The sequence below is a fragment of the Lonchura striata genome, chromosome 5 (genome assembly GCF_050655825.1).
Source record: "Lonchura striata isolate lonStrDom1 chromosome 5, ASM5065582v1, whole genome shotgun sequence".
NCBI lineage: Eukaryota > Metazoa > Chordata > Aves > Passeriformes > Estrildidae > Lonchura > Lonchura striata.
The window spans coordinates 36,548,480-36,576,474 of record NC_140707.1 but is presented as its reverse complement, the minus strand read 5'-3'; the positions used below and the strand labels follow the sequence as shown (position 1 = coordinate 36,576,474).

The following is a 27,995-nucleotide window of genomic DNA, read 5'->3' as shown; positions in this document are numbered from 1 at the left end:
TTTTTTTTCTTTTTTACACCTGAGTGATAATTTAGCTGTCAATTTGTGCCTAGTCAAATATTCCATAAAGCCATATAATTCTTGTGCTTGTGTTGCACTTCACTTGTACCAGTTTATATATGAAAAATGTCCATCACCTACCTCTCATATTACCCACTGATCTTTCTATTATGTCCTTCCCCTTCCATAGAATGTGATTTTTAAAAAAAATATTGTTTATTGATAGAAGCCCCATTTAAATGGTTCAGAAAGCAAGAAACAAAGTAAGCTGGAGTCCATGAAGACACGATAACTTAACAAATATGTAATATTGAAGGCTTGGAGAAGAAACTAAAGCCCAACCAAATGAGCTCCCCAGGATCACCCCATATAAAGCTACTTCACCCAGTTATAGCTGTAGAGTCTGGATGTACTATAGATGACAAGTCCCACATTAAGAGCTGTGTACCTCTTTCTCATAGGTTAAGTGTAATTAAAAAAGAGAACATAAAGTTAAATAGCTATATCAGCCAAGCCATTTTAGTAAGAAGAATCACATTTAATGAGTTTCTTTCTTGCAATTTCAGATGCTCAAATACAGCTGGTAGAAATTCAAACAGCCGTAAAGAACTGTGACAGACGGATACAAATAGTACTGCAGCTTAAAAATGATAAAAAACACCTGAAAAAAATTCACACAACCCTCCCAAAAAAATTTACACTTTGAACCTAGGCCAGTTTTTGAAGATTCCCTTCTCCAAAGCTAGGATGAAGGAGGAAGAAGAAGAGGGAGAAAGTGCAGATGACCTTCCGGCCACAAAGGTCTTGCGCCAATGTTTATTCACTGTGCCTGGTGGTGGTATGTAAGGGGAGATCACCAAGTGCTGATTCTGTGACTGCCAAGAGATTCCTATGGAAATCCAGACCTCAGGCTAATACTGAACACAGAGTGGACCAACGAGCTGCATCAACAAAATAAAAACAAAACTCAAACTAAAAGAAATGGGAAAACCCCAAATAGCACAGATCCACATTTGTGAGGGGAGCAGAGGGAAGGGCAAGAAGGGAGGTCTATACAGTAAATAGTTGAATGGTTTATGTTACAGATGACTGGCAGTTTTAAAGAGTCTCTTCCCAGCTCCATTGCTGCTCCAACCCAGGAGGGAAAACTGAAAAAGGGAGGAAGAAAAAGTAGGACATCATCATGGAGCATGCAGGATCAGAAGCAGCAGAGTGGGCATGCTCAAATAAGCCCCCGTCTCTTTTTGTAGTCCTCCAAGTTCAATGATCGCCGAGGGGCACCATCTTTTGCTGGAGGAGCCTTGGAGGTGATGGCCAGTGCCTTAGATTCTGTTGGGGACAAGACAAGAGTAAGGACAAAAACTACAGGCAAACTATACATTTTTACTTATTGTTTTTGCTGACAACTTCACCCATGTTTGGCTTCTCTAGTACACATCAGCTTAGACCTTCAGTTAATAATACAGATAGTATCAGGGAGGTTATATTCATAGATGCAAGTACATACAATTTTGATTCTGTATGTTAATCCAGCTGTTAATCCAGAGACAGATAGTAAGAAGAAAAAGTCACACACACATTTTTATCAGTCTCCAGATTCTTCTGTTCAGCAGGGAGACTGCTTAAGGACTGTCTAAGGAAAACTGCATTCCTCATGCTTCTCTCTTCAGTGTCCTTCAGTGCCTAACCCTCATCCGTTTGCTAAATCTCAAGTTTGTAACTCATTAGCTGTTACACAAAGTCTTGTTCTTGAACTTCTGCCTCATTCTCTAGTCTTACATCCAGAGTTTCTATCTTGATCTCTTGATGTATTTTGGAAAAACTTCTCCTGCTCTTGCTTCTTGAGAAGGTTTGTCTTTGTGCATTCTTACAGTACTTACTAAATTACTGTCCTCCAAGAAACTGCCTTCAACTAATGAAAGAAACACCAAAACTTGTGTTTACTGGTATACTCCTCCCACTGGAAAACAAGTTTATAGGACACAAGAAAATAGCCTCAAATTGCACTAGGGAGGTTTAGACTGGATATTAGGAGAAATTTCTTCACCAAGAGGATTGTCAAGTATCAGAACAGGATGAAGTGGTTAAGTCACCATCCCTGGAGGCATTTAAAAGACATGTAGCTGTGGCACATGGGACCTGTTATAGTGGTGGATTTGTGAATGTTGAGTTAATGGTTGGACTCGATAATCTTGAGGGTCTTTTTCAATCAAAATGATCCTATGATACACAACTGTTCTTGTCACACATCTCCTGCTGTCAAAGCCAAGATAACAGGAGGAAGAGCCTGCAAGTTTGTGTCTATTATCTTCACTCACTGGTCAGTGTTTTCGTTCCCCTAAAATTTACCTTCAATACCATCTGCAATGTCTAAGTTAGGGAACAGCAACTTGGTAAAGCAGCATGTTCAAAATCAAGTAATAATACCTTATCCCCACAGTATGAGCACAGAGGACAGAACAGAACACACAGACACACAGAACAGCTTATCTGTTGTTGAAAATTATTAGACAAATTAACAAAGAATGTATCAAGGTAGCTGCCAACACTTATTAAAAATAACACACATCTTTCCCCCAAAGATTATGCAAGTCATAGATAATACAGACTGGAAAAGCATATTAAAGCCCACTCATTATCTCCTTCTCTTCCTAGGCTTCAAATCAACGATAAGGAGACATGCAGGCTTTTAGTCTAACACAATCCAGCTGTTCTTGTTTTCTCAATGGATGTCACTATCACATAGCCCCTCCTCCTCAGCTCAAGATACATGCCAAGACGGTAAACAGAGTCCTTACTCCCATTTTCAAAAGCCCACCAAAATTTTTGAAGAATTATTCTGGAAGAAATAAGTTCTATCAAAATGGGTTGGACAACCACATCCTCAAACTCAGATGGGAACACCTACCTGAACTGGGAACTTGAAGATCAATCTTTACATCAAAGTCATGCACTTTGAAAAGATCTTCTGAGAGGTCACTAGCTGATTTAGAGTTCACATCTTTATCTTTTCCTTGACCCTGAAGTGAAAATTACAAGTAAGTCTCCAAACCTTATCTGGCCATACAAACAGAGATAAAAATGTTTTTTCCCCCTCTTCTGTCATAAACATATTTAATGTAGCTTTCATACTGCTAGAGCAACTTAAATTTCTTTTTCAAATAACCAAAAATCTATTGCTTTTTTGTGATAAAGCTCTACAGGATACACTGTTCTAGAACTGAAGCATGCACACCTGCTATTACTCACAAGCTTCATAGAGCAAAACTGTGAGGAACATAACAGAGACCAAAATGGAAACTTACCTTATTTATGTCCTTTGGAGCATCTGGTAACACACCAGATCCATATTTTGCATTTAGCTGGGCAAGGATGGCAGCTTGGACAGCAGGATCTCTGGACTGCAAAGGTGAAATATTAGGCAAAAGTAAAAAATTACTGCATTTAAATTCGTAAAAGCTTGAACTACATTTTGTTAAAACAGTGTTCATATCCATGAATCTAAAACCTTAAGAGACTGTATATTTGTTCACCCAACTTTCAGAATCTCAGAAAGCTACTGAAATCCTCCTGACATTATCTGACAATAACAAACTAAAAATCATCTTCTGAAAGAAAACAGAAATACATTTCCTGATTATACAGTCTGTGACTACTCTTAATGCCACTGTAATATGTATTTGCTTTCAGCTTACAGTTTTGGCTGAAACACAGGTAAGAAATCTATAAAAGAAATCTATAAAAGACTATTTTCTTTACCTAATAGTTTTATAGCATAATAAAGCTATTATTACAATTCTTTTCTACTAAAGAAGTATTTCAGAAATATTTAATTCAAGCCCTGCAATATAATTTCCTTTTTATTTCCTTGCTGGTTTGTGGAGACTGATGAAAGCCAACCTGAGCAGTTATTTCTTTAGGTACCTACACCACAACCACATACTATTCCAGAACAGACCTTAACAAGGCCAGATTACTTAGAAGGAGGAGGTGATCACCTTGTTACTCATTACTTATATATGGAGGGACTCCAGTAGAAGGTTTTGCCACAGTATCACGTGGGACGTTTGTGCTGAACTACTTCATCCATCACAGGCCCAAAATGCTTGTTCTCCTCTCACCTTTAACTGATCTTTCAGGAAACTTCCAGCTAATTAAAAGTGAAACTCACACCTAAAGCAAACTGTCTTCCCAGAGCTAACTAAATCTGAATAATTCGACACAGATGAACTCGCGACAGGAGTCTCAATCATGGTTGCTTTTGCAGTACATACCCACATCACTTATGTCCTTCACACTTTGCATTAAAAAAGAAGAGGGACCAGGATCTCACTCAGCTGTATCTCACACTGGCATTCAGGGCGTTAATAGCATATGGCACAGTTGGGGATTTTTGTTCCTACATTCTGCATTACACTGGTTTCTGTTTTTCAACAAATTGCCTCAGCTGAACTTAAGTCTTACACTCACATTAGACACTATTGTGGGCTTGCACTGCCGCCTAGTAAAGGGGTCCATTTGTTGATTTTTCATGCTGTGACTTTCAGCCTGGAGAAGAAATAACACATGGTTTTACAGGGTTTGCAACTTGCACTCTTTTAAATCCTCCCACAGCCCCCCATCCATGCAATTACTCATCTGCTATATACAATACCGAGATAAGAGAAAAATCAGAAACAATATTAGAGATTAGAGAGATTTTAATGCACCCATCATCCTCTGCATCACAGGACAAAACTGTCCTTATTGCATGCAACAGCGGAAAACAGGCACACAACTCTCAGAACGGTTAATGCTTATGCATTTGTTAACAAGCTTAACTCTTCCTTAATAAAAATGTAACTATAAAGAACCCAATATCTCCTTCACTGTTTTATTATCTGAAGTCTCCTTTATGAGGAGACTTATTTTCTTTCCCATATAAAAAGCATTAAGTCACTCTTATAGTGACTAATCTGCTGATAACTGAATTGAGCAAAAGGATAAAGCAATGTGCTTTCAAATCATGTCATTTGCCTATACAAAAGATTTTACAGATAATTTTAAAAAATTAGTGACTTTGCCATGCAATCATCCCTCTTTGCATCATTTTGTCTCTACTTTAGAAAAGTATTAATTCAGCACTATTTACCACAAGAGCCTTCTCAGACTCAACGATATTCCACTCTCTATTTCTCTGGTTGATGTAACTGCAAAATGGAAAAAAAGGAGGGTGTGGGAAAGAAAAAGAAAGTGACTGTCATTTATCAGTCCCCACACAGCAAAACAGCTGAAAGCATTCTTGCAGCTTCATCCTGACCACAAATTACTCTTATTGCAATACAACTGCCCCCTGGGGTATACAGAAGAGAGTTTACATTTTTGACAGTTTTAACTGCATGACAGATACAAGAAAGTGAAGACAGACAGGCACTAACAGAGCCATTACAATATACATTAACACACTGTACAGGAAAAAAGAAACAAAATCCTGCAGTTAATTCATTAATGCATTAGTTTATTTTTTAAATATTGTTTTATACTATTTAAGAAAGAAAATTCACAATATCTGCTTCTTACCTGATTGCAGAAATGTTTTTTGTTCGTTGACGATCCAGGGCCTCTGCTCTCTCTTCAAGTTCATTAAGCTGATCTTGAATCTGCTTGGCCTTATCTTGGTCCCCCAAATCCTCAGCCATAGCCTTCAACCAAAAAGTAACTCATTAGGCACTACTCTCTACCCAGAATTACTCAGAGAGACAATGGCTATATCCATGAATCAGTCAGCCAACCCTTCTCCAGTCGTGAATGTTCTTCCCTGCATGGTAAGAGTACAACAAAGAGCTACACTTTCTTTAGAGCTCAAGGCAAAACTGGATTTTTTATTCTGAAGAACTCTGAAAATCCTTACACTAAGGAGGATGTAGGAACACTATTCCCAGCATGACGAGGACAGGTCAGTTAGATGATTTAAATTACAAGTTTTATTAAAATTTAACATCCCCATTTAGCACATCAGGAGAGGAATTATTTCCACAGCTGCCAGTTGCCATTTACCTCAGGGAGTGGAGAGTCCCGAGGCACGACAACAGCTTATTGTGCCACCTGGTGACAACAAAAAGCAACTGCACTCCCTGTGACGGGATAATAATAACACCTAATAATTTACATGTTCGTGTATAGTGAAATAGTGACCACAAAAATACAGTTAAACCAAGGAACAAGAAATGTATATTAATACATACTCTTGGGTTTTACTGTATATGAAGATTCAACGTCTCGATAAAGATAAACAAATTTTGATTCTATTTGTGCAGCCCTATCTTCAGAGATCCTTAAGACTGCTTGTTTTCTTCACTTCTTGGCTTTGGCTTTTATGCACTGTTAGGTCTACTTGTTCCAGGAAGAATACAGGTAAAAACAGTTCGTGGCAAGTAAACCTTTCAGTCACTTTTTTTTCTTCAATAGAAACTACCAGGCATACAGTGACAATTCAGTTACCTCTGAGTAAACAATATAACACAATTTCTGTTTTTCCTATCTTAAAATAAGAAAATGAAATCAACTCCCAAATATTACTGTGAAATACTCTAAAACAAAACCAACCAAAACAAACAAACAAACAAAAAACAACAACAGAATGGATCCTAAAAAATAAAAAAAAAGAAAAACAAGAAAAAAGGGAAAGTTTCTGAGGCAAACCAGTCTAAGACCTTGTTTAATGGACACAAGAAGAGCTAGGGGCAATTGCCAACAATTTAAACTAAGAAAAAAGAGTGCAATAGCTGACTGGATTCTGAGTGTTCTGATCCCAGCAATGAACCTTGAGAACCACCTTCCAGCTGCACAGTAGGCTCACAGTTGAGCCCACTGCTGACCTCTGCCAATCCAGATGAGCTCCAGTTCTTTGAAATCAAAGACTGCATTAAGTGATGACTTGCAGGCATCATCTCATCTCTCACCTTCTCCTTTAATAGCTGAGTTTTCTTCATGGCATAATTTGGAGGTGCTTTTCTAAACCTTTCCTTCTCTTTCACAATCTGTAAGATGCAGAGGAAACAATATGAATATGCAAATATGAAATCTCTATTTCAGTACTTGAACATTAGAAGCAACAGAAGAGTATCACCTAAGAAATTATTTATTGCCACTGAATCTGACATATGCTCTGATGGTTCTGTTTTCTAGTTTGTGCCTTTGGTAATGAGTTAAAGCTCCATTCTCCTCACTACCTACAAAATCCTGTGGTTAATCACCTTTGGTCAGTACCAAGCAATTACAAGACTGCAAAACCTGTGATAAATGCAACTACGATGATGCTGTCAAGATTTTCAGAACCTGAGAACTAAGTTGCCATACTCAGGAGTTCAGAGATAAGCAATACAAGTTCAAGAGGAGATAACAGGGCACAACACAACAGCAGGATCACCAAGCTACTTTATCCAATTATGAAACTTCCTTTTGAGCCTTTTACTTCCTTCTTGGAAAGCAAATAACATGATCATTTTGCTTTGTAACTGCTACTACATGAAATCCTGTCACTTTTAAGTACTGACACAGCTTCACTATAATGCATCATTTACCTCTTCAATGTCCTGATCATTAAACTTGTAGTTGAGGGCTTCTTTGATGGACACTTCCTTCTTGTTTATTTCATCTAGTGTGGGTAGCTGCATCCCAGCAGAGAACATCTAAACACAAGACAGAGTTACTTTTCACTTAAAGTATGCTTGGCAGAAGGCTGCTAAGAAGAAGCTAAAGTCTGGCAAACTTACTGCTTCCTTCCACTTCATAAATTCACTTTCAGTAAATTCCTGATTTGAGACAAACTCCAAGCGAAACACACGTGAATCACTGCCATGCCTGCAACAATACAATGTAAAACATACCCTTGTGATGGTGTAAAGTGGTGACATTGGATCTATATATGTAATCTGATTAAAGAAGTACAAAAATAAACAACCATATGTCAACATAATCATAACTCCCTGCATGAATTTTTTGGGGTATTTTATAATTTCCATTACGCACAAGGAGGTAAAAAAAACCCAAATAAACCCAACCCAAACACTGCAGCACTAAGTAGTATGACAAAGCTCAGTCTACTTTTCAGTTCTCTCCTCCAAATCCCACACAGACCATTATTTGCTATGAAAAGGACACTGATTTATGAACTAAAGAGGATCCCTTTAGTATCTTACCGCAACTGTAGTCCTTTGTTTGTTCTTGTGCCACCAAGCTGGTAAACCTTTGCAGTCTCTACCACACCAGTTATTTCAGCAACCTGTACCACAGAGTAAAATATATGAGAAGAAGGACACAAGAGTTTTTTGGTTTTTTTTTCATATTCCTGGAATGTATCTGGAATATTCAAGCCTTTTCACTAGAAATAAAAAACCTTAATCTAGCTAACAATTCTAACCAGATCAAGGAAAAGCGAGACTCTTCAGTATACATTATCAGGTATGAGTTGGTCCATACATAATTTTTTAGTGAATAAATGACACCATCTGAATGCCTGATGCAGTTTTTATATCTTCTCAGCTCCGCCTTCCTGACCAAATAGTGTATACTCTCCTACCTTTCCTATTTCCTTCTCAAATAACATTGGTTTGGGTCAACATATGTTTCAAATTAAATACACTATTGCTGCTCACATACTAAACACAACCCTTCTGGGGGCCTTCTTAAGGCAATTTTAGAGACTATTATTGTATCCTATGATTACAACAATGAAACAGAAAAACAAAACTGTTCTCAATGACAGTCTCTTCTGGAGGCACAGGGGTGTACTAAAAACTTTGTAAAAAAAGAGTCAAGACCACACAATAACTTGAGAACAGTCCAAGAAATAAGGAATGAATCTTAACTCATCCTTACTTGGTCGAAGCAGAGTCTAGAACTCTAGTTTGCAATACAACATGAAGCAAAACTGGAAGATCAGGCTTTGTTAGTGCTCCCTCTCTCTCACTAAATTTATCTCCTCCTCTAAGTGGTCGCATAGATTTATTTATTCTTAAACCAGTCTCCTCCACCTCTTCAGCAGCAATTACATTTTCTGGTTATAAGCAATCTTTTTTATCAGTCAAACAGTTACCGGTACCTGACACCTAATAAGCTGCAAATATTTTATTACAGCACACAAAAAAGAACTAAATCCCTCAGAGCTACACTCACCCGATAAACCGGTTTGCTGTTGTGATTGCCGATGCCAATGCGGACGAAGCAGCCAGTGACTGTCTTGGCGAAGAAGGGCATGTGACACCAGCGTTCCAGCTTGTGCCGCGACAACCGTACTCGGTTCAGTTCTTCAGGCAAGGACACTGGCTGGGACTTGGGAGGAATTTCTTCTTTCCTGATTTGGGAAAGGTGAGAGGGAATAAAGAAAAAAGTAGGTGGGGTCCTGAGTAAGGTGCAGCATGAGCACTATTTAAATTACCAGTAAAAGGAATAATTCATCATGCACTAGTAGACTGTAGATGTGTGAATTTACCACTCATGAAAAGGCTTAATGTGAAGTCCTAGACTTATTAAACGCTGCCCCCGCTACCAGAAAGCAGAAGGACACACACCAAGGCAGTTTTATAGACTAATACTTTAAGATAATTTGCTGAATTGTAGGACTAAACAGATCAGTAAACAACAGTGCAATTTGGGCTAAACCTGACAGCTGGGAAATGAAGTTGCAAACCCACCCAAGGTAAAAAGTCCCCTGAACCATGATATAGTGCCAAGGACTCAAATCTGAGCAATGCAATTGTGCCCAGAGGCAAAAACACTTCAGAGACACTGAACTGCTCCAAACAAATCTCCAAACCAGCATGTGACTACCCCAAGTAGATCACTATTTTTGAAGTAATACTTACAAGTAATCATAGCCCAGTGTTTATTACTTACTCTTCCTCTTCATCAGAGGATGATGATCTGGATGAGCGATCACTTTTCTCACTAGACTTATCATCCTCCTCCTCCTCTTCATCATCAGAGTATACTTCACTAGTTTTTAATGGCTGTTTTTTTGCAAGCAATTCAGCTGGGGGAAGGACCAAGAACAAGGAAAAGCAAGCTATAAATATTTTATTAAATGCTTCCCTATAAGAGCTGAACCTTAATTGCTTTAAAACAAATCCAAGAGGCAGACAGGTATTAATTTTACACTAGATACAGGTGGCACATGTTCAAATCCACTAGTAAGCTGTGCACTTCATTGACTTCTCTCTTTGCATATACATGAAGTATTTTAAATCATCCTAAACCTCAGTTGTACTTATTTTCAGTCTCCCAGCTTGACTGCACATAGTAACTCAAGATAAGTGTAACAACTGGATATACAAGAAAAAAGCCATTATGATCAGAAAGCCCATGGTTATTTTTCGAACAAAAAGATAAAAACCTCATGTTTGGAGAGGATTACAATAAAACCCAGTAGAGTAAAAAAAATGGTTGCATCAAAAGTCCGTGGCAAGATGGACAAGATGATGTGCCACTGAAGAAACAAGCAAATGTAGACAGGGTATCACAAGTACAATAAGTAGAAATTTGAATGATTCAGAGATTAAAAACCTGAATCTAAGTGACCAATTCAGAACATTAAATAAACCTCACTAAAAGCCATTCAGTGGAATGCAATGAAAATTCTGGTTTTAGACCACTCTAGGGAGGGGTAGGGGTGAGGAATATTCCATCAGTGGTAAGTTGCCAAGCACCACCCTAGCAGGTAATGTTGGGCAAAGACCAAGGAAAACACAGACATGGAATTAATTCACTCCAAGGTGTAGGATTGTTGCATTAATTTGAAACAGGAAGTAGTGCTATCAGAAAGCTGCAATAATGCCTCAAAAACTGTAGCAAGAGCAACATCCTTTCATACCTGTTCTGTTTTTCCTTTTCTCTCTTTCTGCTTTTAGCTCCTCCATTGCCTGAGATTTCTTGTCTAGTTTTTCATCCCGCTTTGATCTCCGCTCTTTGTTATGTGACATGACCTAAAAACATATACAGAAAACCCCTCAACACCATCAATCCATAAGATGAAAAGCATCAAAACAAAGATTTGCTTTGCATACTTTGAAAATTTTTCAAATAGAAATTACTAACATACTCCTTTTTGAAATTCCTTTTCTCCAGTTCATTTTTATGGAAGCTAGAGAGAGAAATCAATCTGGAGCATATCTCTTTATTCTGCTTCATAACAAAAACAATGAACATATTTATAGTTCACTATTTCTGCTACTAAGTCTTAGTCTCAAAATTCCTCCTTTAAGTTAAAAAAGGACTAGAGAAATAAAGCAGAAATAATTTGGCAACTAACATGTAATGAGGAAAAAGTGGATGAATAGTTTTCTCATTTGCTGCTTCTGCAAGGCCAAATCAAAGCGCTAGTTTTCATTTAGTAGCAAAGAAAAAAGTTATGTTAAAAAATACTTAAAGCAGAAATAAAGTTGCTTGTAAAATCTGCAAGATGTATTAAAATCTTAAATGTTTAAAGTCTTCTTCTGTTTTCCATTTCTAACAGATCTATCTTTATAGAGAAAGCAACCTCTATAATAAGTATAAAAGAAAGTCATTTCAGCTAAGTTGAAGTAATTTCTTCAAGGCACTGTAAAAGAACTCTAAATAAGATCCTTTTACAGATGCATGTATGTATTTGCAAGTACATTTGGCGTATTACAAATAGCTATTAAAGTATACACACACATATATCTATGGAGTTGAGGGAGTAGGGAAATGTGATTCATTCCACTCAACTTGTGCCTAAGGGAAAACTCATTTCACCCAATTCGATTTCAGGTGTTAAAAATCGGTTTCACTAGAAAATAACACAGTGAATTGTCAGCTGAAGACCCCCTATTCCACAAAACAGGCAACAGAAAGTGTAAACAATGAACTGGTTCGTAGATGGCTGAAATTAGGCAAGATGAATGCCAACCCACTCTGGGAGCCTACCTGCCCTGACTCAATTATATTAATGGCAGGATCTTCACTATTTGAAACCACAGTTCAGTTACATAGGCCTGGCCCCAAAAACTAGTGTTGTCCTCTTTTCACTGGAGGTGGAAAACCTATAGAACCTATAGAACTACTTCTGCTCTTCCTGGCATTCAAGCTTTTCCTTGACATCCCTGAAAGAAAAGCGTCTTTGCCACTGTATGTATGCACATGCAAAATAATTAATACGACAGTTGAGCACTTTTTGTTCTGCTCTCTCAAACTTTTCAAGAAGAGCATGTATGGAATGTTTCAGACTGAAGGACAGGAGTTTGGCTAAAGGAACTGTAAAAGGTTGCTTTCCTTTTCTGATATGGGAGGGGTATCACAGCAACTGCAGACATAGCTACAACTTCCCATTTTTAATTTAAATAGTATTAGTGCCCCCCTCAATAGGCCAAAGATGTTAACTTCCTTAAATGAACTGGAAAAACTGAAGATAGCTTAAGCATATAAATTAATTAAATTCTGATCTGCTTACTACACTGTTTGACATTAAGGGAAAACATTAAGGGTAGAGAGGCCATATCCTATCTCCTTTCGCCAAGGGAAAAAGGGTTTATTACCACAAACAATTTCATTTCCTACCTGGGATTCCTGGATCTGTGTGAGTTTTTTCTTCTCCTGCTCCTCCTCTTGCTTTTTCTTTTTCTCTTTCTTTTCTTTCTTTTTTGCTGTTTTTAGTTTTTTCTTGATTTCAAATCTAGTAGAAGTTATTGGAACAAAAAGAATGTATGAAAGAATGCTCTTCTAAGAGAGCAAAGAATTGTTCAGATGTTACCACAATTGCTATTAGGCTGCAAGAAACACTTCAACTGCTTGTTCCTTTTATGTTATCCTGTCCCCTATTCCCATCCCCTCTCTTCCCCAAGAAAATAAAGTGAAGAAAAGCTGAGCACACTAAGTGCAACCCTACAGAGACCTAAAAAGGGTTGATGAGACCATGTAGAAATTACTATTCCACAGAAATATGCCCTTACTCCATCTTTCTCTTTGCCAGTGCAGCAATCATTGCATGCGGCCTCCAACTCTAAAATCATGTGGCTATTTCACATAATTTGAACTTAAACAGCTAAAGATTTTTTTTCTTTAAAGCCACTATCATGCTAACATTTTCATGCTTAAACTTCACTTTTTTACTGGCTCTGGTCTGTAAAAGAACGACTGCAATGTTTTGAGTCCTCCTTCAGCACCTGAATTCTCATCAAACTCAGTTTCTCGAGAAGAATTTAGGCACTTCCACATCTACCTTCATGAAATATATCACCCTGATATCTTATTTTCAGTCACTGAATTCAGAAGAGTAGTAATTTCAATGGAACAGACCCATGATGAGATTTCACTGCATCCTGGACTGGTCATTGCTTTAGTGAAGTGTGCATAGGGACGTACACAAGAAAAATAGCTTCCAATAACTCAAATTCAAAATGTGTTATCCACATGCACATTACACAGTCCATTCTTCTTCAGTCCTTTACACCTGGATTTTGTAGACAACAAACTGAAGTGTCAGATGAGCTCATTGCCCTTTATGCCTTTAACATGAAGCATGACATACAAAACACAGGCATTATAACAGATGCAATGTCTGCTGTAATCCAAATGAATGCACAGCATAATGTGCATACAAAGAGCTTTTGAAAGATTCAACTTATCATAAATTACTACCCCACCACCCTTTTAGTTCTAACTGCAAAGACTTTACACAGAACAGCACAAATGATTAAGATTTAATCAGTAACTCAAGCTTTAACTGTTTAGCTTGTTTGTATCAAATATTCTCCAGTATTTACACTAAAACAGAGACATTCAGTTACCATGAAATAGAGAGTAAAATTTGAAAGATATTATGTCCTTCTTCATGATCTAAATCCAAACTTACAATCATTGTGATCCCTTTGAGGAGAGCAGCAGATCACACAAGATTCTGAATGTGGTGTTAAAATCAAGGCAATTAGGCAGTGCTCTAGCTATGGCTTGGACAAACACAGTTTGGCAGTCTCTTGTATTGACATGATTTACTCAACAGATGTCAGTCCTCTAGAGAAATTTCTCAGCAAGTGAGAAAAGAGAAGGCACTAAAGAAGAAAGAAACTCCAGAAACCTTGTCCTAAACACGCCAAATCATTTCTATTAAGACACATGGGAATTAAAATACCTTTACTATAAAGAAGCTGCCTTACTGGACAGTGTAACAGCTACAGGCAAACAATAAATCAACAGTACATAAGGTAGAAATCCACAAAAGATTCCCTGAAAAGGACATATCCAACACCACTCTTCATTATTTCAGTATCTCTACCTTCTTATTAGGGCCCAAACCAGTTTCACACCCATATACAGGCAGCCCTAACACTGCTCTGTGCTTCACCATGGTTTTCTGAAAAATTCCAGAAACTCATGTACACCTTATGCTTTGTTTGCCTTTTTCCAAAGCATCAGCACATGACAGTTAATACAAAAAAGATGAAGAAAAAGCAGGCCTTCTGACTGTCTGGCTTCTAAGCTATAGAGCAATAACATAACTACAAGGGTAGCTGATAGAACCGTGCATATTCAAGAGCTGAGAAATTTTAGACACTGTCTTCTACAAGAATATGCAGAACTCCCACTGTGTGCTTCTTAACTACTACAGGGACAGTTTAGTTACAAAAAATACACAGTCAAGATTAACTCACTTAACAGTGCTGAATGCCCAGACCTTAAATTAGAGAGCACAGTCAGCATACTCTCTATGCAGCCTTTAAGAATTTGCTACCAAATACCAACAGATATAAAATTCACCTTCTCTTTAGCACTTCTCTCTTCTCTATCCGGTTAAACAGTTCCTGCTCTCTCTCCTTTTCAGTCATTTGTTCCAGTCGAGCTCGGTCCTCTTCATCTCCCATCAGGTCTTCTCCATAGCCATCATGGAATTCCTCATCTTCAGATGAAGAATCTGAATCTGAGCTAGATGAGGAGCTGTTGCTTTCTGAGTCAGAGACTTCTCCTAAATCAAAAATGTAAGGTAGTGAGATTCAGCCTGGGCAAAGCCCAACCACTTCATTATAGCATATTAGCAAGGGATAACATGAATTAATTCTACACTTGTCTTCCACTATACTAAAAACATACATACAATGAAAATTAAGGCCAGGTTGAAATTACCATAATATATGTATGCTAAAAAAAATTATAAAATGAGTGGTACTACACTTGAATACAAACTGGGTTATGATTAAAAATTCTTAGTAGAACAAACAAATTTAAAAGGCCTTTTAGTAATGTGTCCTAAAGTTACACTTCTATGCCTATATGCTTATACCCTTCACAATTTGCTTAAACAGCCATGAATTTGTGTGCACACACCTCAAACACCATGATCAACCACCAGAGAATTGCACATTAACCACCTCATTATAGCAACATGAAGGACCAAAATTAGACATGTGAAGACTTCAATACTATGAACTGCTACATAAAAAATAAAGTTGAAACCAACACCCTCAGGGCTGGCAATGCCCTGACACTGTAACACGCCCTGTTACTGTAAGCAGCCCTCTCAGCTACACAGGGGTTTAGGGAACAGCTGACTCCCCAATAGCATTGGGCAACACCACCTTTAAACTTGATCCAAGTCCAAGAGCTTTGATTATCCCATCTAATTGACTAAATTACATTGAATTATGAAAGCAGGCCATTAGGATTCCTTCTTTCACTTCCATTCTGGTATTAGTATTACTGGAAACTTCCAGCTTTGCAAGCTTACACTGTGAAACATTTGATTTGTAAGCACTGATACATACAGCTGAAGGCACTCCACGCCTTTGTCTGTATCTGCTGTGCTTGATACACTTAAAACTGTAATCTCCTTCATATACTTTCTTAACTTCCTTTTAAGTATCAATGGAAATTGCAAGTGAGCACCAGCAAACCTTCACGGGCATGATGAAAACAGAAGACAGGAAGTTTGCCCAGCAATAAAATGTATTCAATATTCATGTAAAAAATTCTGACAAAGTTATATAATGATTTTTCTTCTTCTGTGTCAGTATAAATGCACAAGAATTCCAATTCAGAGCAAATGCATGCAAGACAAGTTCCTATTTGCATCACAAACACTATGTACCTTTCCCTTTGTTATCACAAGAAGTTCGAGATGGGAAAATGTGTCAATGAGAATCAAAAATGCTACCCACAAGGGTAGACAGGACATGCTAGAAGGAAGCAAGGCATTTTCCAGGAGAAAGTCATTCATTCTTCAGCTGAAACAGCATTTAGCTTGCAGTTGTAATGGAGTGCTCACAGCAATGCTACACTGAATTACTTTAAGCCACAGTAAATTTAAAAGTTACCCTGACTGTACATTACACTACGAAAAGTCTTTGAAGATGGTCTTCAACATCACCATGCAACATTTATCTTCAGGGTGCACAACAGATAAGTTCACTTGGAATCACGCTAAATAAATGGACATGTGTTATCTTACCCTCTTCAGGTGCCGAGCTCTCAGCCGAGCTGTCTTTATCTGAGCTGCCGGAAGAGGCAGCTTTGTTCATCTGTCTCTTCATGGCTCCTTTCTTCTCTGCCTTACCCGCTTTTCCCTTTTTTTTGTTTTTAGAACCTCCAACAGTCCACTGCAAGGAAAGAACCAAGAAGATCGTGAGACACAAACATTACTCTCTTCTCCTCTCTCCAAAACACTGGAGTAAAACCACCTGAGAAATAGCCCAATACCTGACAGCAAAAAAATCATACAAGTGTAAAGAAGAGGAAAAAAAAAAAGATAAATCAATAGGAAATTTATCAGATAAATGAGAGCCTTTTACAAGGTTTTTGGGAGTAGAGTGTTGTGTGGTTGGTTGAAGTTTGTTCTTTGAAAAAAAAAAAGAGACCAGTTTTAACAGTTGGTAGGTCACTGCTTTTAAAAGATAATGAAGACTTCAAAGTTGGCAATATCTGCCAAGCGAGGAGGCATTGAAAATATTTTCCTAAGAAAATAATTTTTAAAAATGTGTCCAATGTATTTGTAAAGATTAGCTTCAGTTTACTCTTAAACAGAAGCAACTGATGTTTTTCCAGGACTAGTTTAACCAGGAGCAGATTTTACATTTTATGAAGGACACCAATTACACATGACAGCCTTTTCAAAATCTCAGTTTTACCAAAAGTACACAGTGTCTGTATTTCTATGCAACAAGGCAACAGTGAACTCAAGAGATGCAGGTGGTGGCACTACCCCCTATGTACACAAAGTAGAATCAAATCAGAATCACAGAAGCCAGGAAAAAAAAAAAAAAGAAAAAAATACAGTATCAAGCCCTAATTTTAATTTTCTTTTCATGTCATATCTTCAGTTAACTTAGACCACAGTCTCCAAGTACGGGACTTACACAATCATATATACACAGATAGCAATTTTAAATTCCAAAGTCCCAGAAGAACTAGTATTTACCTTACAGTGTGGTTTCTTAATAGAATTTTTACATTGTTCCAACTACCTGGGTAAAGCCAGAAGGGAAGTAATAAAGATTGCCCATATATTACTTAAAAACTTTACAGTATTTTGTAATTCACCACCTCTTCCTAGAAATTCTCCAGGCATGAGACCCTGAGGAATATAACAGGCTTTATATATAGATAGATATAGATAAATAAGCAGGTATACACAGACATATCATCTAAATACCTGTATATTATTCTCATCTTTCATGCACATCACCATCGGGTTGAGCATGCAGTCTTAAAAAACCAGTCCTAATGCAAGTGAGCAAATACAACTGTGCATAACTGAGATGCTGCACGCAAAACCTACCTTAGATTTGACCTCAAACATATACAAACTTCAGGCTTCTTACCCAACCACTCTATCCTGGGGGATGAATCAAGTCTATCTCTGCAGACAGTCATCATTCCATCAAATGTGATAAATTGTTCTGCCTGATAAGACACCATCCTCAGAGAACCCTAGTGTTCAATTACTCTAGGTGAAACTCAAGCAAGTAGTTATAAGCTAATGCCTAAGCTAACAATATCTGAACAAATACCTTTGGAATTTTCCAGGTTTTGATTACTCTCACACCTAACCTTGTACTTTCCATATTACCAAATGCTTCGTCATATCCTTTAGGCACTATCAGAATATTCAAAAGTCTCTGTCAAGGCAAAAGCTGGTTCTGTTTTCTTTTCCTGAGGTAAAAGTACAGTGGTGAGCCTTGCAATTCATACCCTATGCAGGTACCCCAGTCTGTTACGGTCCATTGGACAGGTGAGAAACTGCACAGAAAGCTTCTGACTTTATACCAGCCTCAGCTTGTACTGACTGAAGTTTTTACTGGCTTCAGCATTAAAGTTTTACTTGTTCAGTGTTACAATATTGCTGTCTAATATTATTTCTGGTTACTATACTCATATAAATCAGTTAAGAACAAGCCTGCACTCTGTCTAAATCTATTCAAATGTCAGCACTAAGGAATCATCTCCCAGGTGAAAAGTGCATTTTTGCTATTTGCTCAAACACTCACCTACCACCAGCATACCAGAGAAGACACAACAGCAAAAAAAGTGAAACTCAGTGCTTAGCAGTGATGCAGAGGTGCCTCCCTCTCTGCCACTTATTTTCCGTGTTCTAATTCTGAATTTTACCTCATGTCAGCGTGCTGCACAGCAAGGAAGCAGTACACAGAAAGCACAGTAGACAGCACAGTTATATCAAGACCTTGAGAGGTCATGCTGAGATGAAAGAAGCTAAGATCAGATAAAAAACAGCAGGACTTCAGTGAATAAAATGTTTAATAGCTGTACATATGTGTTACATATCACTGTTTCCAGCTTTTAACTCACTAGTAGAATTGTGGAGAAGACTTGTGACCAAGAAGATAGGACTGGAAGGAAACTATGTGACAAACACTTGGAACAACAACAACAACAACAAAAACCCACCCCCCAAAAAAAAAAACCAACAAAAAAAACCCCAAAAATCAAACCAAACCAAAACCCCAAACAAACACACCCCACCCAAACAACAAATATCCCAAACCCACACAAACAACAACAAAAAAAAATCAAAAAACCCAAAACAAAACCAAAACCCACCACAAACAAAAAAAAAAACCCACACCACTAAAACCAAACACCACCCAACAAACGAACACAGGACAACATAATTAAAAAATCTGCTCTCTAATCTAGGAAAGCATGTTTTGGTTTCTATTTCACCCTGGAAATAACACTTCATCTCACTTTTGTTTATGCAAGTAACCTCTATGTCCATCTTGCAATATTAATGCTGTCACAAAGCCAAATTCTTACCCAAGTCAGTTGCTTCTAGGCTTATTCAGTTACCTCAATCTCTCATGAATGCCCAGTTATTCCCAGAACAACTACAGGACAAGACAAGAGTTAGGGCAAATCTTGGACCACTCAAAACCGGGACACAAGACTCTTAGGCTTACAAAGTGCTCTGCATTTGGACTGCTCAGAGAGTGGCCAATGTGAATTTCTTCTTGCAACAGAGGAGGACAAAACAGATGAGCTGGTCTAGGAGAGAGAGGGAAGGTAATTGTGGAAAGCCAAAGTCTTGAGTCCCTTCCTCATGCTCCAACACACCAGCAGAAATCAAAAATGCAACATATTCAAATGCGACATCAAGTAAAAATGCACACAGTTATAGTCAGAAACATTTCCTTCCTCTTTTTCCCTTAACTCCAAACAACAATCAATTTCCAAAATCTGTCCTCTACGGCAGTTTCTCCAGGTCCCCTCTTCTAAGCTGCAGTCAGGCAGCCCCAGTCAATGCCTCTCACATGCTTCCCATGACTGCACCCTGGGAACAGCCCCTCTATTCACCACTGCCTCCTGGGCCGCCATCTGGAACCCTCCATGGTTCCAGACCCAGCAAGTTCATAAACCCGTGCAGAAGGGTACTGCAACGTGGCTTTCTGCTTATTGTTCAATACTACCAAACAACAGAGCTTTATGGCTCTCTCACAAGAAGCAGCCAGAAGAGCCTTTTGAATTTTCCTCTTGCTGCCAAGGTTCACAGTGCTAATATCTTGCATATTTCCTCCAAGAAACAGATGGACATGATGATCCCAAAGGTCCTTGTCAACCTGAATAATTCTTTGATTCTAAGAAGTCCAAATTAAGCCACAGTAACCAGAATGGACTTAGGAAAAAAAAAAAAAAAAAACCACAACCCTCCACATTAGGAATTACCTAGATTTATAAGTCAGCTTCTGAAAAAAATGACTACATGAAGTTGTGTAAGAAACAACTTCTTCTTATTTAAGAAAATAATTTGTAGCTCAACAAACCTGGAACATATTTCCAGTAGGGAGATGAAATGAGACAAAAAAAAAAAAAAAGGAAAAAAAAGGAAAAAAGAATAAAAGAAAGAAAAAAAAATAAATAAAGGAAAAAAGAAAAACAAAATGAAAAAAGAAAAAAAAGTAAAAAGATAAAATGAAAGGAAAAAAGGGAAAAAAGGAAAAAAAAACAAAGAAAGAAAAAGAAAAAAGAAAAAAAAAACCTATACCTGAAGCGATCTTAGAGTGCAGAATTGTTTTGCTGCTCAGGTAGTTGCTGTTTCCTTCTATTCACACAGTACCTAAATGCATTACACAGTGAGATTTTAATTTGCAAATAGGTGTTCTCCCAGCTTCTTTTTAACCCCTTTTTAGCCAGGGATGCAAAAGTAAGGCTGCCAGCCTGTCTTGCCATATCCTTCCCTCCTGACACATCCAATGGCTTTATAAGCAAAATGCAAATTACAAGCCACAATATCAAAGCAAAATAGGCCCCTTACCAATGTGTTCCTTTCCAAGGCAAGATAAACATCAGTTGTCCTGTCATCGTTGCATTTAAGTGCACCAATGTAGGTAACATCAGCTCAGCTTACAAACTTTCATGCATTCATACAGGAAAAAAATAAGGCACTCCACCCGGCAAGCCATGAAACTACATTTTCAGCCTGTCTGAACTCAACAGCAGGAAGCACAGATATGAAAATAAGGCAGTATTTACTGTCTTCAGGCTTTCTCAAAGCTTGGAAAACTCTACAGATAGCACTCCAAGAGTTCAAGGAGGAAAATGTTCTCTACCAATACTTTTAAAACGAAATACGAAATAAAAAGCCCCTGTTATTCATTCTGCCTTTCAGGATCTACACCTGTTATTTGAACACCTCAAACACTTTCATGATGACAACAGCCCAGCAATCAGACAGTCCAGCAATTTTAGACACAGAGAGGAAACTCTAGGTATGAACACCAAAATGGAAAGGAAATAAGCAAAGAAAACACCTTCGGAAGCCACAGAAGAGGCTTTGCCAGGAACTAGCTGAAGAAGGCTTCATGGGCCAGAGTATCACCAGACACCTGATCTACCCTTTTCATTCAAGTACAGCTCCAAGAAGCTCACAGAAAAACCCCAAGAAGTTATCCCCATGCTAGTCTGTAATTTAAAGAAGTTAGTTACAGATTAAATTTTAAACCAATTTTGTTGACAGCTTATTCACATTACTCCTTTGGACATGCCAGCCTTCATACAAATAGCTTGTGCTACTCAGATTTGCATTTGCACTTTATTTGGAGCAGAGGAAATAACACCACCTCTCCTCCTTGAGAAAAGCTTTACTATTGCACCCATTAACAGCTGAAGGAAACTGTCTCCAGGAAAAGTCAAAGTTACAAAGCACTTTGTAACTTTGTAACAGTCTATAAGCTGTAAATCTATGAGAAGATTAAAGCATGGCCTGCTTCAAATTTCCTAAGCTTCAAAAAAAATGTATGGCAAAGGCCTCACAGGACTGGAGAACCCACTCATTCTTGAAGGTTTAATTAAGCAGTATTATAAAATACAAGTAAACCGGAAAAGACAACATTCAGTACTGTAATTTCTACAAACCCACAAAAAGACATCCCCAAAACAGAAAGAACACATGCAGTATTCTGCTCATCTGTGCTTTGCTGGAGTGCTCTAACTTGAAGTGCAGTAAGGAGATACAAAGAGGCATAAAACCCTCTAGGCTGTTACTTGAGCCCAATCTCCTCACTAGCTGCATGACTACTGCTCACCTACTCCTCTGTCCCACAGCTCTTGACAAGATCTTCAGCTATACAGTTCCCTAAAAAATTAACACATTTGTTAAAAAATGTATAAAAAATGAATATATGTTTTTTTATAAAAGGTATAAAAAAACATATAATCCTCACTAAACTCCAGAATACTACTAAGTACTCATTATATAAGTTTTCTAGTTCTGGAAGGATATTCTGTCCTTACCCTGTAGGTGTTAAAAGGCAGAACTGAACCCTTCCTGACATCAGAATTAGTGTCCTTTTGAAGAGAAACAAACAGGAGCTCCTGTAGCATTATGGCTTTCTGTCTAATCAATACTAATATCAGTGAAGTTGTTGCAGAAGTCATCCACTCTTCTCACACAATAGAATGAATTATCTTACTGTAAGCCGAGATGCCAGAATAAAAGGAAAAGCAAGAGCCCAGAATTAATCTACTGCAACTGAGGAACATCATCCACGTAATGCCTTCAATCAGTAACAAGAACACCTTGTGGACACACAAACCTCTGGCATGGTAGCCCCAGCAATAACCTGGCTAGCACCAAACTGGTTACATGCAGAAAGCTACCAGTTTGACATGGTGAGTTCTTGAGCAGACATGGTCATACACAAGATGAAGGAGCCATCTGTGTCGAGATTAGTACATCTCTTTGCAAAGGTAGCTCTCCTCATTGCAAAGCCCTGCAGTCATTGCTATTTATCAGCTCTCTGAACAAAAGACTATAGTAATTCAGTCAAGAATGCTCCTCAGCCCCACCAGAAGACACTTCAGAGCATCCCTCCCATTTCATTGCCTGCAACTCCCTTTCAGTCTGGTGGCTAGGAAATTTGATTCAGACCACAGAAGTCCTTTAAGTGTTACAGAACCCAGCATTTGGGCAAGAAGCACATTCTCATTGATACACATAAATATAACATTAAAGATGCAGTGACATCCCTTGGGCACTATTGTATAGATGCAGCATGATTTGTACCTGCTGTTATTCAGTAATTCCAAAATGTTTTTCTCTCCCCTACGCACCACACACTTTCCTCCCTCTAAAAGAAAGCAGCATGCTGCATATGCTCTGCAATAGAGTTAGGCTTCTTTCCTGTACGTGCAACATAGTGCCAATCTTGGAACATGTAGTGCTTTCCAGGAATTACAAAGGACATGCACACTCAAAAGCCTCTGTGGAAATACATGGGTACGATTAGGCACATTTGTCCAGGGCAACAGTTTCCATGCTTTTGCCTCATGGTCTTCACCTTGCAGGAAGTCCAATAATACAAATTCAACTTTTAGACCCCCCCTATCCCAAACCCCAAGGCTGAACAAACTTCAAACCAACCACAAGAATACTTATTAAAACCTGAGTTATTCAGCAGGATTAGTGTAGTCAAGCCCAGGGACGCACAGAGCGGAATGACTGGCAGAAGCAGAACTGTTGCAAGCCAGCCGCTCATCCTGCTGTGACAAGCAGCAGTTCAGAATGCATATTTCAGGCACAGGAATAGAAGCAAGTGTCCTAATTACCTCTTCTCTAAATCTTTTTCTCTTGCTGCATGGAGGTCAGAAAGAACATAGTATCAATTTGAAATTATACACAGATAGAAAGCCTATCAAACACACTGGGTGCAACAGTAGCACTGCTGATGTGCAAGGTCTGTGCAAATTTGCAAAGAGGTATTGTCACATTCTACACATAGTAGAAAGGTAGACCTCACTTATTACACAAGTTAAAATTCTGACAGCTTTCAGAGATAAACACAGAACAGAAGGCTTTATCATCCACATGCTCTCCACACCCAAGTCTACTTTCTCCAGACAAGCTGGCCTCCACATAACTTAGAATAAATAAACTGTAAGCTAACAGATCTGAACACACACTGTGACAGACTGAGTAGTTCCCCAATAAGAAACCTAATATATCTAGGTTGTTCACAATTTTGTCTGTCTCTATGCCTTAAGTGTATATTAGATATACAAGAAGCAATTTTTTTTAAGAAAATGATTGATTCGGAACAGAGTTCCAAGCACATTTATTTTAAAAATGCCTCAGAAAGAAAATTAAACTGCACACTTATTCTTCACACTTATTGGAAGAACTCTGCTACACTAACAAAAGCTTTATAGTTTATCATTGCCCTACCCTGTGAGTCTGCAAGTTGCCACAATGGATAATCCATACTGTTACTTTAGAAGAAAAAAATACAAAAACCTACACCAAACATCTCCCTGTCAAATTTTTAAGAACAGATTGAATAAATGACCTGACTATGATTTGCAGAAAGTGTGAGAAAATATTTGGAAGCTTTCCAGAAATTGCTTTTACTCAAATACCTGTATAACATTTATCAGTGCCTGTTTTAATAGGATTTTTTTAGATTTTTCTTTTCTAGATGCACAGGCTTTTAACCAGCTCTAGACTGTAGTACCAAAAACAAATACTAAAACCAGAACCAGCAGATAAGCACTGTTTTATAAGAAATTGAGAAACTTTATAAAAAAGTAATGCTGAACTCTTCCTTGCCTCTTTCTTCAAAGATGTTGATCAAAAAACACCCTGTTGCCTATTCAAATGGCCAGACAGCTAATTCACAGCACAGTTCTTGAAGAATCAAAGTAGCTAAACAGAACAGTTTTGCTACCTGTAAAATAGTACTACCTGCCTTAACTCTTAGGAAGGAACCTTCACTCAAAAGGTGAAAACCCCACTCCCGGAATTCAGAGTCCAGCTTTAGCAACTTCACTGCTACTTCAACAGCAGTCACAACACAGGAAAAACACTAGTTTAAAGCAGGCAGCTCACCACACCATATGAACCTGGGATTAAACTGGCAGTCACCTTTTCTATAGACAGACTATTTTGTATACAATTAGAATTCAAAACATTTATTTTTAAAAAAAATTCTCTGGCCTTAATGAGTCTCCATCATTTATAGCCAGTCCCACCTTATGAAGTCAGCAGCCTAAATATACTGTATGATAAATACACTTTCACTGCTTAGGTATGATCAAACAACCCATAGCAATCTCACTGAAAACATGATAAAGTCACCTCATCATCACTGTCTGATGTCTCAGAGTCTGAAGATGCTGTAGGTTTGCTCACAGGTGGTTCCTTTTCTTCAGAGTCACTGCGTTTCCGTTTGGCCAATGACAGGAGCTCCTGGTACAAAAACACACAGATTTATTTCAAAGTGTCGCAATTAGTTTTAACAATCCAGGTCAGTGCACATGCAGGTTCTCCACAATATCTGAGCACATCTCAGTAGCAAGATTATTGCCACCTACTAAGGAACAAGTCTACTTATATTTCATAAATATACATGTGCACACACAATTTTAATACTGGATGCTACAAAAGGATTTAAAAGATAACAAGCTATAAAAAAATAACTATTAGTACCATTACTTTCTTGGCATAAACAACATAAGACAAATTGCTTTCAGAGTCATGTCCAGATTTGTCTTACTTGGATTGGGTAATAATTCAAAATCACCCTAACTACACCATCAAGCACCAGCCCTAAAAAGCCAAATACCAGCAGATAGCAGCTTCTTCTCCTAAACAACAGAGATGGCTGCAATTATACACTTTAAAGGGGAAATGCTTTAGGCATCACTTTTACATCATGGTTGGTAATATTTAGTCAGCCTGTTCAATTCCTCTTCACTGCTGGTACACACCTCAGAAAGCACTTAAAACTTTCAGACACAGAGCAGGGATCAAGCTCCAAGTCTGTGAAACTTTTTCAGAGTTGTTCTGCTCAAAAGCACTTTCACAGGCAACACGCACCCACACAAAGAACTACATGGCTCAAATACTCTCATCATCTGCTGTTCATCACTTGTTCAGGTGACACAAGCAGTAGTATAAAACAAACATTTTTGAAGCTGTGTTACTGTCTTTGCAGTCCAGGACACAGAATCTATTCTTAGAAACATTACTCTGGGGCTGATGAGTATTAGCTGTGTGTAGAAATACAGCCACACCAAGTTCTGCAGTCTTGGGAAGTTGATGCTGGATTGGTTTCCATTAGTTTCACAACTGAAAGATCATCTCAACAAACTGATTAAAATTTACTATCTCAAATGAGAACATAAACACTGCAGAAACTGACTACCTAGTAGGTCCAGATCTAGTATGTCAAAATCCTAGACCTAGTAGGTCTGCCTACTTACCAACAAAGACACTTTTCATTAGTTCATTAGTAATGGCATTTTACCAACCAGCCTCTAAAGAAGCCCTGCAACATCAATATAGCATATTTGTACAATCAAGAGATCTCTGGAAGCTCCTGAAGCTTCAGCAGTGCTTCTCTTTGGGAAGCTCTTGAAGAGGAGCACCACTTTAAAGCCATATTCCATTTTCTTTCTATACTTACTTTCTGTTTTCCAAGATACTATATTTAGGAGGCTGCTAGTCCTTCGATTCAACAAGCCTAGACTGCCATGGGAAGCTGTCAAACATATAATCTACTTAACATTTAACATTTAAGTCAGCATTTTCTCATCTCAAAAACTTCCCTCTACCTGATCTTCATCTTTGCACACACACCTTCCTGCTGTCACAGTTTCTACCAACAGCCCAGTGGAGCGGGAAGCACCAACTACTCAGGTACCGCTGCAGATGCCTGCTGCCAGTGAGGGATGGAACAGATGCAGAACCATGTGGTTACTCCTGCCACCATCACTCCAATTGTCTGACTGATGCTAGAGCTAGTCCAACTCCTATTTTCAAGTCCTAAAACTATCAAACTGATGCACTAGCAATGAGATGTTGGCAGCACTAAGGACTCTAAAGGTATGCAAGATCAACCACATCAGCTCCTGTGTATTTGTTTTAATGGAGTATCAGATCTGATTTTTCTGAAGCCCCAATCTGCAAAAGTATTTTTGTGCGTTTGGGAAGGCTTTTTTTTGCAATATAGCAACAGCTTCTATATCAAAAACTCTGAGGGTCCAACACATAAATTACATCAGACATGTCGGCTTCAGCATATTCGACCCACCAAACTTCTCCCCGGAGCAAACACTGCCATACAAGCTGCAACACACTTCACCTATAATGTCTTTATTTACCACTGGAATAATACTATCAATATCTGCTACATTAAGAAGTGAATTTTGAAAGCAGCCCGCTTCAAAGAGGGAGACACCCCCTTTGCAACCCTGACACGCTTGAATTCACACCAGACATCGCACTTACAATCCCGGGAGATGCTGTGATGACAAATAAATACTACCCCTGCTTACATCTACAGGCTGGTTTCCCATCAACAGAGCTCCCCAGCGCAGTCACCAAGATTGAGAGGGTCGCATTAAACACGCATTTAACACTCCGGGAGCCTGCCTGCCCCGAGGAGAGGCAGGGACCTGACACGCTGTTCTCCCGGCGTACCAAAGTAGCATGGAAAAGTTGCCCAGCCCTTTGGGCCTCTTTCCCCACTACTGGAGGTGAGAAGACCGCCGGCAGCCGGGCCTCGCTAACCCCTCCTCAGGGCCAGACCGCCCGGAGCATCGCCCCGGGGCATCCACGGCCCCGCCGTCCCGCCGGCGCCGAGCACCGGGCCCGCTGCAAGGAGCCCCCGCGGCGCGGGCCTCCTGCCAGGGGCGGGCCGGGACCCGCCGGAGGGGCGCGGGCTCTCCTCCGGGCGCCGCGGGCCCCATCGGGCTGCGGAGGGCGAGAGCGGCGCGGGACCACCGGGCGGGAGCGACGGAGGGATGGCGGCGCCGAGCCCCGCGCGGGCGGGCGAGCCCAGGCCCCGCGTTCGGGCCTGCCCGCGCACCTGGTCCAGGTTCTCCTCGCTGCCGCTGTCCTCGGTGTCGGAGTCGATAAGGACGCGGCCTTTCCGCTTCTTCACCATGGCGGAGCCGGCGGTGCCCCCTCCCCGCCCCGGCGGCGGCGGCGGCGGCGGCGCTCGCACGGCCCGGCCCGGCCCGGCCTGACCCGCGCCGCCCGCCCGCCCGCCCGACACAAAGGG

General features: G+C 39.2%; 1 protein-coding gene across 1 annotated transcript; it reads right to left on the bottom strand.

The window, feature by feature from the left end:
* Positions 1 to 517: 517 nt before the first annotated feature.
* On the bottom strand, positions 518 to 27,971 carry RTF1 (RTF1 homolog, Paf1/RNA polymerase II complex component). Its single transcript, XM_021533458.4, has 18 exons — positions 27,801 to 27,971; positions 25,067 to 25,177; positions 16,433 to 16,580; positions 14,749 to 14,953; positions 12,553 to 12,667; positions 10,850 to 10,961; positions 9,877 to 10,012; positions 9,157 to 9,334; positions 8,181 to 8,263; positions 7,755 to 7,842; positions 7,563 to 7,670; positions 6,942 to 7,019; positions 5,560 to 5,681; positions 5,132 to 5,189; positions 4,471 to 4,548; positions 3,306 to 3,401; positions 2,909 to 3,020; positions 518 to 1,329 (listed from the first exon to the last, which is right to left on the bottom strand). Exons 1-18 carry the CDS (start codon positions 27,876 to 27,878, stop codon positions 1,223 to 1,225), a joined length of 2,013 nt encoding a protein of 670 aa, XP_021389133.3. The 5' UTR covers positions 27,879 to 27,971; the 3' UTR covers positions 518 to 1,222.
* Between the last annotated feature and the right edge of the window lie 24 nt (positions 27,972 to 27,995).

Coding starts and splice junctions, on each gene's coding strand:
- RTF1 (XM_021533458.4), bottom strand. CDS start 27,878: ATGGTGAAGAAGCGGAAAGGCCGCGTCCTTATCGACTCCGACACCGAG. Junction 7,843..8,180: donor AACAAAGGACTACAGTTGCG/GTAAGATACTAA, acceptor GTATTGTTGCAG/GCATGGCAGTGATTCACGTG. Junction 3,021..3,305: donor CTCCAAAGGACATAAATAAG/GTAAGTTTCCAT, acceptor TTTTCACTTCAG/GGTCAAGGAAAAGATAAAGA.